This window comes from Helianthus annuus, chromosome 13 (genome assembly GCF_002127325.2).
Source record: "Helianthus annuus cultivar XRQ/B chromosome 13, HanXRQr2.0-SUNRISE, whole genome shotgun sequence".
Classification (NCBI taxonomy): Eukaryota; Viridiplantae; Streptophyta; class Magnoliopsida; order Asterales; family Asteraceae; genus Helianthus; species Helianthus annuus.
This window is the reverse complement of record NC_035445.2, coordinates 49,261,250-49,274,170: the sequence shown is the minus strand read 5'-3', so window position 1 is coordinate 49,274,170 and position 12,921 is coordinate 49,261,250. Positions and strand designations below refer to the sequence as shown.

Below are 12,921 nucleotides of genomic sequence, written 5' to 3'. Positions count from 1 at the left end.
TGTTTAAAATCGTAGAAATGAATGTCGAATGTGTACTACGCACTAGATCTCTTTAACATCTTAACTGTGTAAAGGTATTTTGGCATGCCTTCTATACGCTAGCATGACTACTAAAGCAACAAGTTGAGATGAGTAAAAACATACCACACTTAAAACAAGTTATATAATGTCTAATTTAATAAGGTAATGGTGATAATATTGTGATAATAATAATCAAGGTGGTTAAAACTTAATATGATAATGATACATGCAAGATTTATTATATATTTCTAAAGTAGGTACAATCATAAGAAACCACAAAATTTTTAAACTTAAATCCAATTATGATCTAATTAATCATATATTAAAATTTATAAATGTATTCACCATTTATATAACTGCATATTTAAGCATATTAAAATAGATATATTAAAAGTAGATAAAACATAAATGTGATATTAACATATCATTAATTCATAATATATAATATTAAATACTTTAGAATGCTAAAATTATGAATATGAAAGTCAAGTGGTCAATTAAATACGGCTAAATGGAAGGCCACTAATCAACTAAATTTAAATAAAATCAATAAATTCACTCAAATTAATTTCATAGGCTCACGTTGCTTCGATCGATTTATCAAAAAGTTTATGTGTTACTCAAGATTTAAAGAAGGGAATATATAAGGGAACCTATTTTGTATATCTATTTTAAGCCATTTATACATCTCTACGACTTATCTATAAACAACTCAAAAGAAAATATTTTTTTAACTAAATTTGTGTAGTCGAATCCATAGCTTGAATTAAATACAAGAACCAAATATTGAAACAAGGTATCAAGTTTTAGTTTCTTAAAATCAGCATTCCAAAATTAGTTTATTTTATAAACCATATTCATTCATCAACTGCATTCAGTAATCAAAGTAAGATAGCAATAAATCACATAACATGAAAATCAACTGTATGAAATTTGATGTATGACAACTACCATAAAATTAATTCATGATGATAAATTTGATGAATGACAATTTATTATATTTAATGGATGACAATTAACCTAGATAACGAATGGTCACTAAAATATGATAAGTATGAAATATATTTAAAGCTTGTTGATGGTTGACAAATCCACCATTATATTAAATTAAATGTTGAGACAAAATTTATTATGGAAAACATTATGTAATATTGAAAATAAAAGTTAAATAAATATCTGAATAAATAAATAAACATAGCAATATAAAGTATTAGAAAGTTATGTAACCGACTTTTAGACAACTTGTTCCAGTTACCGATAGTTCTCACCGCATCAGAATCATTTGCTTTCGAATACAAAATCAAATCTATATTTTGCAGAATAAGGATATGGTTGTTGGAAAAACATATTATTTAAATCTATCCATTACCACTTTAAACACATATAGGATCGAAGGATACCTGTTTTGCGATTCAGTATCAATACCTTCTGCATAATGGTTAGATTGAAAGCAAACAGTGGCATGGTGAAGCGTTCAGCGATGGCTTGTAACAATGGTTGCTCTAGAAACTTACATAATGCCATTCAACTCCATAAAGAACTCGTGCTGATAACGTGTTGTAAAACAACTAAACCTAATAGCAATATAAGAAGAAGAATAAAAGAATGAGGGAATATAAAATATTATTGATATATCATACAAATAAAATAGTTAGTATTTATAGGGCTTGACATTAATACAAATACATTAAAGGGGTGGGAGTTAAGCATATGGAAAGTCACAATATTATAACTCATTCATAACATAGAAGTCATTTTCAAACAATTGCCGAAAGTGCTTGATGAATTTCATGTTAAGACCATCCGGCCCCGGAGTCTTATCGTCCCCACACTCAAACGCCGCCTCTTTAATTTCGAACTTTGAAAAAGGCTTGAAAAAGGTGTTCTTATTTACATTTGTTAACTTAAATATCGTTAGACCTTTACATCTATTTTTATATATATGAAAGAGGTATATTTGTCACCTTCCGTCCGTAGTGGGCGTGATTTTTTCAAAAAAAAGCCCCCAAACACACCCCAACACGCCATGTCCCCACCCCCTTGGGCGTTTTTCGGTGTGATTTTCGAAAAAAAAGGTCCCAAACGTGTTTTAAATCACGCCAAAATTGCACAAGTTTTGATATTTGACCGTTTTCAAACTGCAAAAAACATTTAATAATTTTAATTTTTTAAATTCTCTTTTAAATCTATATATACCCCACTTTTCATCTAACTTTTTAAAAAAAAATCTCACTTTCTATCTATCTTTCTCTCTACTTCTTCCAATTTTATAAACTTATTTACCATGCATCTATTCCGACCACCGTTTGGTGTTCCGTCAAGACCCGGGAACCCAAATACCAACCAACCACAATAAAACTTTAACTTTCATGACATGGACCCGAATGTGTTTTTGTACGCGGCTTACTTGAGCGGCTCTAATCCCTTCATACCACCCACTTACGGCTTTGCCCCACCGGGTGCTTCGCAACCATCCCAAGAACAAGCTGAACCCGAGGTACATACCGTGCCGGAGACGCAACCCGAACCCGATCGCGAGACATCCAAACGCGGTAGAAGGTCACATAAAAAAAGGACGCGAACCAACCTCGTCGTAAGCATACTTACGTTGTTTGGACGAAGGACGAGGAATACGCGTTGGTTCGGGCGTGGGTGAATGTTTCGGAGGACCCCGATCAGTGACGAAGCTTGGAAAAAAAAACGTTCGGGGGGGGGGGGGGAGGTAACGGACCTAAAAAAAATTTCTATCGCGTAGTTTCGAGGTGTATGTTCGGGTCGGACATCGGTGATTTGATTCGGGTCGGGTCAAACATTAATATAAAAAAAACGTTCTCAAACATTAAAACGTAAACATTGTTTAACAAACAAATGAACAATTTCATCTCTAATTTCAACCTAAATGACATAAATCAATTGGGCTTTAATTTTGGGCTATAATAAACATAACAATATGATTTGGGCTGAAACTGAATAGATCTGATTTGGGCTATATAAATATTTTTTTTATAAAACCGGGGTCCGAAAACGTATATACATAATTTTTTTAAACCGGGGGGTCGAAAACGTATATACATATTTTTTTAAACCCGGGGGGGGGGGGGGGGGGAGACGCATATACCTAAAAAATTCTATACGAAAAGTACATACGTAACACTACTGCGCGAAAGTTCGGGGGGCTAGGGCGCCCCCCCCCCCCCCGGCCCCTATCATCCTGCGCCCCTGACCCTGATGTGGGTAAGTGTTATTAAACTACGCGTCGAATTTATTATTTTTTTAACGTATCACTTACTTCTTTTTTTTGTAGCAAACTTTCAAACCAGTCCAGAATTTTGGAACAGGATTCGTGAGCTTTTTTTAGTACGATGGGAAAAGGTGAACACCGTGACAAAGATTCTATCTCTAGCAAATGGACCGATATCAACAAGTGTCACCAATTCCAAGAAATTTATCAACGAAACTCTGATTATCGGCCGAGCGGAGGTGGTGACATCGATGTTTTAACGAGGGCTATGGATGAGTACGAGAAAACTAGAGGTGTTTTCACGTACTATAGATGTTGGGAGCTTTTAAGAAAAAGTCCAAAGTGGCCTACCGTACCGACCATGACGTCTAGTAATAGACGTAAAGCTAAACGACCGAAAACGTCATCCTCAGTTGACCCGGAAACACCAACTTCCGATGCGTTCACGGTCGATTTAAATGTTGTTGTGGACGATGATGAGGAAGATGAATAGTTGTCCCGACCGCCTGGTAGAAGAAAAGATAAAAAAAAAACCGGGAAAAAACCGGTAGAGTCGTCTTCCGGTAATCTCGAGTTGAAGGGAGATTTCGAGTAGATGAATCGGCGTCTCAAAGACATTCGAGACCTCGGTCACAAGCGTTGGGAGACTATGAAAGAACGAGTCGCCGAAAACAAAAAAGTTTAACGAGATGCAAGCGGCAAGGCAAACGGAAAAGGACAGAGAGTTTTTGTCCAAACCGATCGATCACCTCCATGGCGACCCGTTGATCGTTGCGCAAATGCACCGCCAAAAGCTTCGGGAAAAATACGGCCTTTAGATTATCATCTTTTTCATTTTTTAGTAATGTTCCTTTTTTATTTTAATTTGTGTTTTTAGTTTCCGTTTCTATTTTTTTTATTTTTAGTATTGTAATTTTTTTATTTAATGAAATATTTTAACTTTTTAATTTAAAAAAAATTAATAACTGTGTAATGATGGGTTGGGGTATTATTGGGCATTATTCCCCTACGCCCTTTTTGTAAAAACGCTCAATAATGCCCCCTTGCTGACTGGATTGCCACATGGCGGAAAACGCCCAAAGATAGGGGCATTATTCACTAAACCACTACATATGGTCTAAGTATGTTAGAAGAATGCGCGTATCATCAACTTTATAAGATATATATTTACCACTAAATAAAAATAAAAGAATGCTCGGTACTTGATTCTTGCATATAAGGTATAAGAAATGAATTTTTCAGTCGAGTTATGTAAAAAAAAAATTATTGCATGAGACGTGATATTGTTTTACTCAATAATTAACTAAATGTTATGTTTTTAGTAAGACCAGGTTCTGGTTCAATTACCATGTTTATAAACCAGGTCCAGTTCATTTACCTGTCCACAATCATGACCATGGTATGGTTACCAAATCACGGTCCTGGTTGTCCTATAGTCCTTATGAGTATGCAGTGACGGAATTAAACTACTTTGTCAAAGGTTCATCATAAGCGTTTCATTTCTACCGGCTAGAACTAGAGAATCAAGAGTAACGTTTCTCTAAGAAAAAGAGAAAACTTTATATATAATAAGCTAACAAATTCTAGCGGTAGGGGGGGGGGGGGGGTCATCAGACCCTCTTGAACCTTCCTTGGTTCCGCCCTGTGAGTATTTAATGGTTTAAATGTCAAAATGCGCAAAGACAATCATAATCACCCTATTAGTGGCCTCATAAGCTTATGAAGCACGCCAGCAGGCGGACATATAAAGATCACAATTCCGCATAAAAGCCACATTACTCAAATACCAGAAATATCAAATGAGTACAATTATTAAGAGTCATTGATTTATGCTTAATTATAGAAGTTATAACCCTCATATTATTCTAATCATCCTTGCCAGCTTCCACTACGGTTGAAGCTTCTTCCTTTTCCTCTTTCGCTTCTGTGGGCTCTGTAGACTCTGCAGCATGAGCAGCAGCTGCGGTTGGCTCAGTGGGTTCGGCTGCAGTTGACTCGGTGGGCTCGGCTGCAGTTGATGCCTCGGGTGCACCTTCGGGTTTCTTAATGGTTCCAACTTTGACGTACTTGCTCATGAACTTGTATTCCCAATCTTGCAATGCGTCAAGCTCGAATGCACCAAGACCAGTGAGATCACCGTTCAAATCTTTTTCCTCGAATGACATTTTTGCAAGAGCCCTGCTAGCATCTTTTCCGGCAAACAGTGCATATGGCCCACCTGGCCCGTAAAACATCCTGAAAGATATTTTAATTTACATCCATTAATCAGTGAACCGTCAAAAACATAAACAAGCTGAAATGATGAACAAGATAACAAAGGGTCGTGTGGTGTTGACTGTTGACCCACAGGCACCTTTTTTCAATCTCTTTTAAAAAAAAATATAGATGTGTAATGCATTAATTTAAACATGATTACAGAAAACTATATCATTACAATATAATCTATACACTGAGGAAACCAATTTAGCAGCTTGTGTACAATAAAAATACATTTTCGATGACTTTTGACCCGTTCAGCCCGTTACCTTTTTGGCTAAACTTTAATTCACGTAACCCATATCTATCCAAATATATAAAAAGTAGATATGAAGAAACGACAAGTTAAAACAAAATCGAGTGGCGATTGTGATGTGCCAACAAATACAGCAATCGGATGAGAAAAAAATAAAAACTAAACAGTAAAAGGATAACAAATATTACCCTAAATGAGCATACCAAACAATAATACATAAAAATTTAGGTAAACTCGGTACATCACGGGGATTGCAACACTGCAATTCATGTTAGGTGAGCACATGCTGCAGAGCATGATCAAGAAACATAGTAGGTGTGAACTAAAACCCCTGCTAGTGTATATACACAAACATATATCGTGCTCGACACACCGGTTCTTCGATATTTAATATAAGATGTGAACGATATGATTCAAAAATCATCATGAAACAACTCTTACAAACAGAAGTACCAACTAGGGGTGTGCACGGTTTGGTACGATTATCAGCGTTAACCGTAACTGTAACCGAAGTCATCGGTTTCGGTTAATTCGGTTCATTTGTCGGTTTTCGGTTCGGTTAATTTGGTTCATTTGTCGGTTTATAACCAAATCAAACAAGGGCTAAAATTTTTGCTTAAAAAACCTGTAACGAAGGTATAAATACATGAATTAGATGTATAAATAAATGAAATGAAAGTAAAAAAAGCATGAAATATGACTAGAAAAGCTAGAAATATATGAAAGTATAAATGGTTCGGCACCGATGGTACAAAAAATAACCAATTACCGACTTCCGATTAATTCGGTTTCCGTTATCGGTCTGGATATTGCACACCCTCACTACTAGTACCAACTGTAATGCTATAACATCTAAAACTTTCATATCAAACACAATCTAGAACCTAAAAACCAATACTGAACTACAAAAACATATTTCACAAACCAAAAAAAAAAAAACAGATCAATTAAAAACCCTAATATTATTAATTTTGACATTAGCAAGTCAACATATATGAATTCACAGTGTATCAGAACAGTATAAGACACCAAAACTCACCCAAAATCAAGTCAAAAACCCTAATTTTAACTCATCAACACAACTAAACCACTAAATCTCACCTTTTTCCCAAAAGCAAATCATGAACACTTTTTTTTTATTTTCAAAAAGGCTAAAAGTAATACAAAACAACACCTGCTTTGTGAGACATCATAGATCTGGCTTTTGATGGCCATAAGAAGAGGTTTTTGGGGATCGGTGCCGTCGTAGGCTTTCAGCTCCTCTTCGGAGATCTCGCCGAGCTGGACCGGTGGCGGAAGAGGCTGCACATCTTCTTCGAAAGATCTTGGCCGGTGTTGGTGGTGATCGGAGGATCCTCCGAACAAAACGGAGAAGATGTAGTAGACGGCGATACCGGCGGCGATTACGGTGAAGAAGGTGTTGGGAGAGAGTCCGGTGTAGGCGGTTATGGATTGTTCTAGAGTCTCCAGGAATTCTACTGCCATTGTTGACTTGTTGGGATGATGTTTGTTGCTCTTGTTATCTACTAGTAGGTGTTATATGTGTGTATATATATATATTATACCTGTGAGACTAGGGCGTGAAAAGGGAGTGTAGAGTTTTAGAATAGTTGATTGAAGTCACGGTTGTAGGTGTGTCTGCGGTTGATGAGTACGATTTGTATGATATTGTCTTCCATAGGGTTACCACCCTTATTTTCCACTACGTTGTGTATCGTCTCAAATCTTTCACCATCCAAATGGATAGTTCTAAAACGAGATGAAAACGCATACACGATTCGGGTGGTGTCTCTCCTATGAATGCAAAATTGCTGGAAAATACTCCCATAAAGCAAACCACTCGAGCGATTATCAGGCTTGTAGTGGGTATGCGTTTCGACCCATGATTCACACAACGTGATTTCCTCTTCTTTGCTCCACGGAGTCGTTGCCATTTTTTTGAAATTTTTGAAGTGGAAATATGTAGAAAGTTGAGAGAAATTTAGATGAATTGTGAGTGTTTGTAAAAAAATGAAAGAATTAGGTAGTTTATACAGGGGAAGTAATTTATTTTTAAAAGGTAAAAAAATTTTAAAAAAATAAAACTTACCGTTAACACACAACGACTACTACCCACACGCACTCACGTTGCGCCACGTCGCCCCACATTCTCCACGCCAATGGAAATCCTACCGCCTCAAGCCCCAGGCCGTTGGCGAGTCGGTATGCACGACGTGGATAGGCAACCACGCTGAGTTTCTACGCACACACGTATTGGGAGAAATCTTATAGTTGTTGAGAAAACCTAAGAAACTCTAACCTCCCAATATTTTTTTTTTTTTTGAAAAAAACAACACATGTAGTATACATGTTTTTAAGAGTTTTGAGCAAAAAAACAAAAAAGAATGTCGAGAGGATATCTTTTTAAAAAATAAACAAATTTTATGTAACGCGACTATAACATATGTTATATATAATTGTTACATGTGAGTGTAACATATGTTACACATTAACTTGTTTATTTAAAATTTGGTTGGCGCTTTTTATTTTTATTTTTTATTTTTTTGCTCAAAACCCTTAAAAACATATATATTACATGTGTAATTTAAAAAAATGTTGGATGATTAGAGTTTTCTGAGTTTTCTAAATAAGTAAAGATTTCCTATATAACTTTTACCGGTATAAACATACTGTTCATGGATCTCATGGTGGTTTATTACAACTTATAATAATTGTCCATAGCTATGGATGCCTATAGTTTAATAAAATAAGTTGTTAGCTTAGTAAAACCAGATGTGACGCTCGCCGCGTTGTGGCCGGGTTTACATTCGGATATCGCATAAGCCAAAAAGGTTGTTCAGTATTCTTTGATCTGTTACGGCATCGATGCTCACTAGAGCAACCAAGGGAAAACTCTAAATATAAACATGGAGTCCAAGCGTTGTATGATTTTGAATAAATACAAACTACATTTACAAAAGGAGGTAATATAATGATGTGTTAGCATAAGACCACTCTCAGACCGTTGACAATCCTTCTAATGATCTGTTGACTTCCAACTCCACACTAAATACTTGTAGATATTTTCCCACTTCACAACTACCTAGCCACTTCTCCAACTTTCCCTAAAACAACAACATGAGAACAATCATCAAATTTAGCAGTCATATTAAATAAACTTTATAGTCCGAAGCAAACTCAAGGTATCATGAAGGTTTCCTCTAGGAATGATCAACCAAAATGAACATATAATTAAGGGATTTGTTCACTCATTTTTGCCAGTTTTTAGGCAAGAAACCACCTGAATTTGCACCTAAAAGGTGGGCTTTCAAGTCTTGTGCGTTGGGTTGGGCTCCGTGTATGCGCCCAGCCACACGCCTTGTGTGCTTTTCACAACTATGGTTCATCTTGAAGATAAAAGGCCCTCTTCTTCCATATTTAACTTACATTAACGCTATAACAGGAATTCTAGTAAGCTCTAAAAGGCCAATAGATAGCATTTTCATTAATGTTAGTGATTTGGTGCCAAGGTTATACCGTGTATGTTTAAAAAAAAACTCACATTTCTGTAATCAAAACAAATTTAAGACTAAATTTAGTATAAATGAAAAGTGTATTGCACTTGGATCATTTGAATCCATAGGTCTGAATTTAGTATAAATTAAAATTGTATTGTACTTGGATCATTCGAATCCATAGGTCAACAGTCAAACTCTTTAACAACAATTGTTTTGAAGGTAAGTGGTCATGATCATGCCTTGCAGGAACTTGTCAAGTCTTAACTTCTTTTAAATAAAAACACTATTCTTATTTTTCATGAACGATTTATATAGCACGTAGGCCATGGTAATGTTAAAGATATTACAACTTATTAAATATATGTGACTAAATGTTTGACAAGTTCAGTCGGTCTTAAGATATTAGAACTGTCTACTTAGTATGCAAAATTGTACCTTTGCAACCCTGGTACACATTCGCCCCCACCAGGATACGGTAGTCTCCGGCTTGTTGGTGCTAAGAAACAACACCAAACTCCGCTTTAAAGCAGCGAAATCTGAAGCTTTCAACCTTTATAAACACGTAAAGTTCAAAGTTATTAAATCTTGTATTTATATTGTGAATCCAGGATCTGGATGAATTCCTAAACCGCTGAATGCGAACCGACACGTGATATGTGCGGAATCCAATCACGTACGTGGATAGAACACGAGAATGTAACTATCAATGATTTCTATTACTGAATATGACAGTTACAGTAACACGAAATCACACTAACAGAGCTTCGCCTCTCAAGTCAGCAAAAGTTCTTTATGTCAAGACACAATACCCCTATTTATAGGCATCCTCCATCCGGATGACCTGACCTAGCGGATGGACCATCCGTCCGGATGGGAATTACATGTTCCGAATGGGCTTTGGCCATCCGTCCGGATGGACTACTAAACACATCAAACTTATATTTTGTTCTTTCAGCACCAGTCTTGACCTTCTGACTCAGCTACGATACATGATTGACGTAAGTGATAGACATATGCATTCACATATATGATATGTACGTCCCAGTGGCCAGCCTCACCCACCTCTTCCAAGAGGACCCGGGTTCGAAACCTGCAGGTACATCCTCCAGGATTTCGCTTCCGGTTGGGTATTCACCGCCAGGCAGCTATGGGGCTAAGCTAGCTTGTGGAGTGGGATCACTCCAGCGGTTGGGAGGACCGTGCAATATCCCCTCCCCCCAAGATTATATTCAAAATACATCATGTAAAGGTTGTTGCCGCTTGCAATGCACTTAAGAAATGTGCATTGAAATTTGTTTTTGTAATTTATTTTTTGGTACCATGAATTAACTTTTTGTATTAAAAAACAAAGAACTTGACAAATTCTATTAATTTGTGAATGTACATTGGACTTAGAAATTTAAAGGTTATACGTAAAACCATGTTAAATTAATAAATTATTAATTTATCAATATAATAATATCTCGTTAAATTAATAAAATATCTCAGTCCCAACATTATTAATTTATAGAGGTTTTACTTTAGCTTATTTTGCAACTTGTTTTTACATTTTTTTACGTATTTGGGAACTAAACGCCTGAAGGGCGGGATTATTTTGTCGGTCTTCATTCGACTCTTTTTTCCTCTTGCTCTGCATATACTCCAACTCATATTTAGTTATTTGAGGGCTTCTCCCTTGAGTGCTAGATGATGCATATACCCATACCAAAACCCATAGAAATCCAGATAATCCAAATATTATAAAGGGTCCACCTACACCACCTTGTGACATCAGGATTGGATACAGTGTGAGTGCAATATCACTTCCAAGCTGGAACCTAGCCATCGCAAGCACAACAACCCTCGATCATTTCATTTCTGGATGCCATCTAAAAAAGTGAAACAAATTTGGCTGCCAGAGATATAACATTATGAGGCATAACTAGGGAATATAAAACACATATGTTACAATACCATCATCACTGGATAAAGATTTCTGGACCTTAGTGAAAACTGCTTCTATATGGCTTCCCATATATAATTTAGTTAGGGGAATATATAAAGAAAAGGAAACAAGAAAGGTTTGAGTAAATCTAAGATATGATTAATCATTCTTACTTAAACATCTATATCAATATGGAAGATTTGATTAGCCACTTAACTTTTGGTATAGAAACCGTATTACACACAGTGAACCACCTTCAGATCGAGGTAATTATCTGTTTGTATCCATATTTTAGTCACGTAAGGTGAACACAAACTCAAACCAAACAAACTCAATCCAAATGTAAATGAGTTAATCGATCTCTTTTTTGCCACTATAGTTTTATACGAAGAAGACAGAGTGGCTACAAATATGGGGAACCCTTCATTTCATTTTTTTCTTATATTGAAGATACAAAAGAGAAATAAGTCTGCAAGCTTTCGATTTTCATAATGCGTTGTAGGAATGTGATATTTTCATCACACTATTAAATGGATATACCTTTTGTATGATTAAATTTGATATTTGTATTAAGTTGTACAACATCCCATGACATTGTCACTTTACTGACCACCTGATAGCCTAATGCATGTTATGTTCTCATCGTGTATTGTCAGCTCCGCCGCAACGTGATACGTGGTCGAAAACCGGTGCTTGTAATTGTTTAATTTGATGCTTTTACGCAAGTTTTAATTTCGAATAGCCTACTTTTGATTAGATACTTGTTTTGCAGGTCTAACAGAGTTTAAGGAGCTTTTTGGGAGCTTTACGGGTCGCCGGAGCGAAAAACGAGCCACCGGGACGCGAAACGGGTCAACCGGGAGCAAATGAACGTGAAAAATGAAGAACCAAACTTTGAGGCACCATCGCCGACGCCCATATGGGCCGTCGCCGACGGCTAGTGGAAATGCCCGTCGCCTGAATTGTTCGTAGATAGCAAAGTAGGCCATCGGCCACAAACTCAAGAAACACGCACCGTCGCCGACGGGGCTTCAGGCCGTCGGCGACGACTCCCCTAAAGTGTCGACGCATTTTTGTTGTTTCTTGGGTCATGAATGATCTACATTACATCTTAGCCATCAATTTTCGAGGGTTACACTTTCTTCTGAGTTTTGAATATCATCTTGGAGCCTTTTATCATCATCTATCACCTACCATTCACCATCTATCATTTCTACAACCCGAATCAAGAACGAAATCAACATCTTAATCTTGATTCCAAACCCTAGCTCCATTAATCCATCAATCCATTTACCCATTCATCATCATCACTTACCCAAAACCCTAACCATCATCATCTACCATCTTCAAGGTTTCAAGATGTTCAACTTCAAGTTCTCAAGTTCCGGCGATAGCGTTCGTCCTTCCATGAGCGGCTAATTTCTCGGAGGTTTCACCCCGGTGTAGACTTTTGTAAGAATTAGGGTTTATTATGTTTTGATGTTTGCTTTGTGAAAACTTGATTTACATTTGAATCTTTAGATAATTGTCCTACGTTTGTATTGAATTTGCGAATTGTCGAGTGAATGATTAAATTTGACTTTGTGAAATGAATACACGTATTTATGCCTTGTCTTTTGATAGGATTTGTTAGTCCAAAGTAACGAAGTGCATCATGGTCTATTGTTTATGACGTTGATAGCGATTGGCACCTAAGTTTTGTGATTGCGACCCGTTAATGAATTAT

The 12,921-nt window shown here is 36.5% G+C and overlaps 1 protein-coding gene across 1 annotated transcript; it reads right to left on the bottom strand.

The window, feature by feature from the left end:
• Positions 1–5,009: 5,009 nt before the first annotated feature.
• LOC110871732 (membrane steroid-binding protein 1) lies at positions 5,010–7,438 on the bottom strand. Its single transcript, XM_022120456.2, has 2 exons — positions 6,949–7,438; positions 5,010–5,497 (listed from the first exon to the last, which is right to left on the bottom strand). Exons 1-2 carry the CDS (start codon positions 7,257–7,259, stop codon positions 5,128–5,130), a joined length of 681 nt encoding a protein of 226 aa, XP_021976148.1. The 5' UTR covers positions 7,260–7,438; the 3' UTR covers positions 5,010–5,127.
• Positions 7,439–12,921: the final 5,483 nt, after the last annotated feature.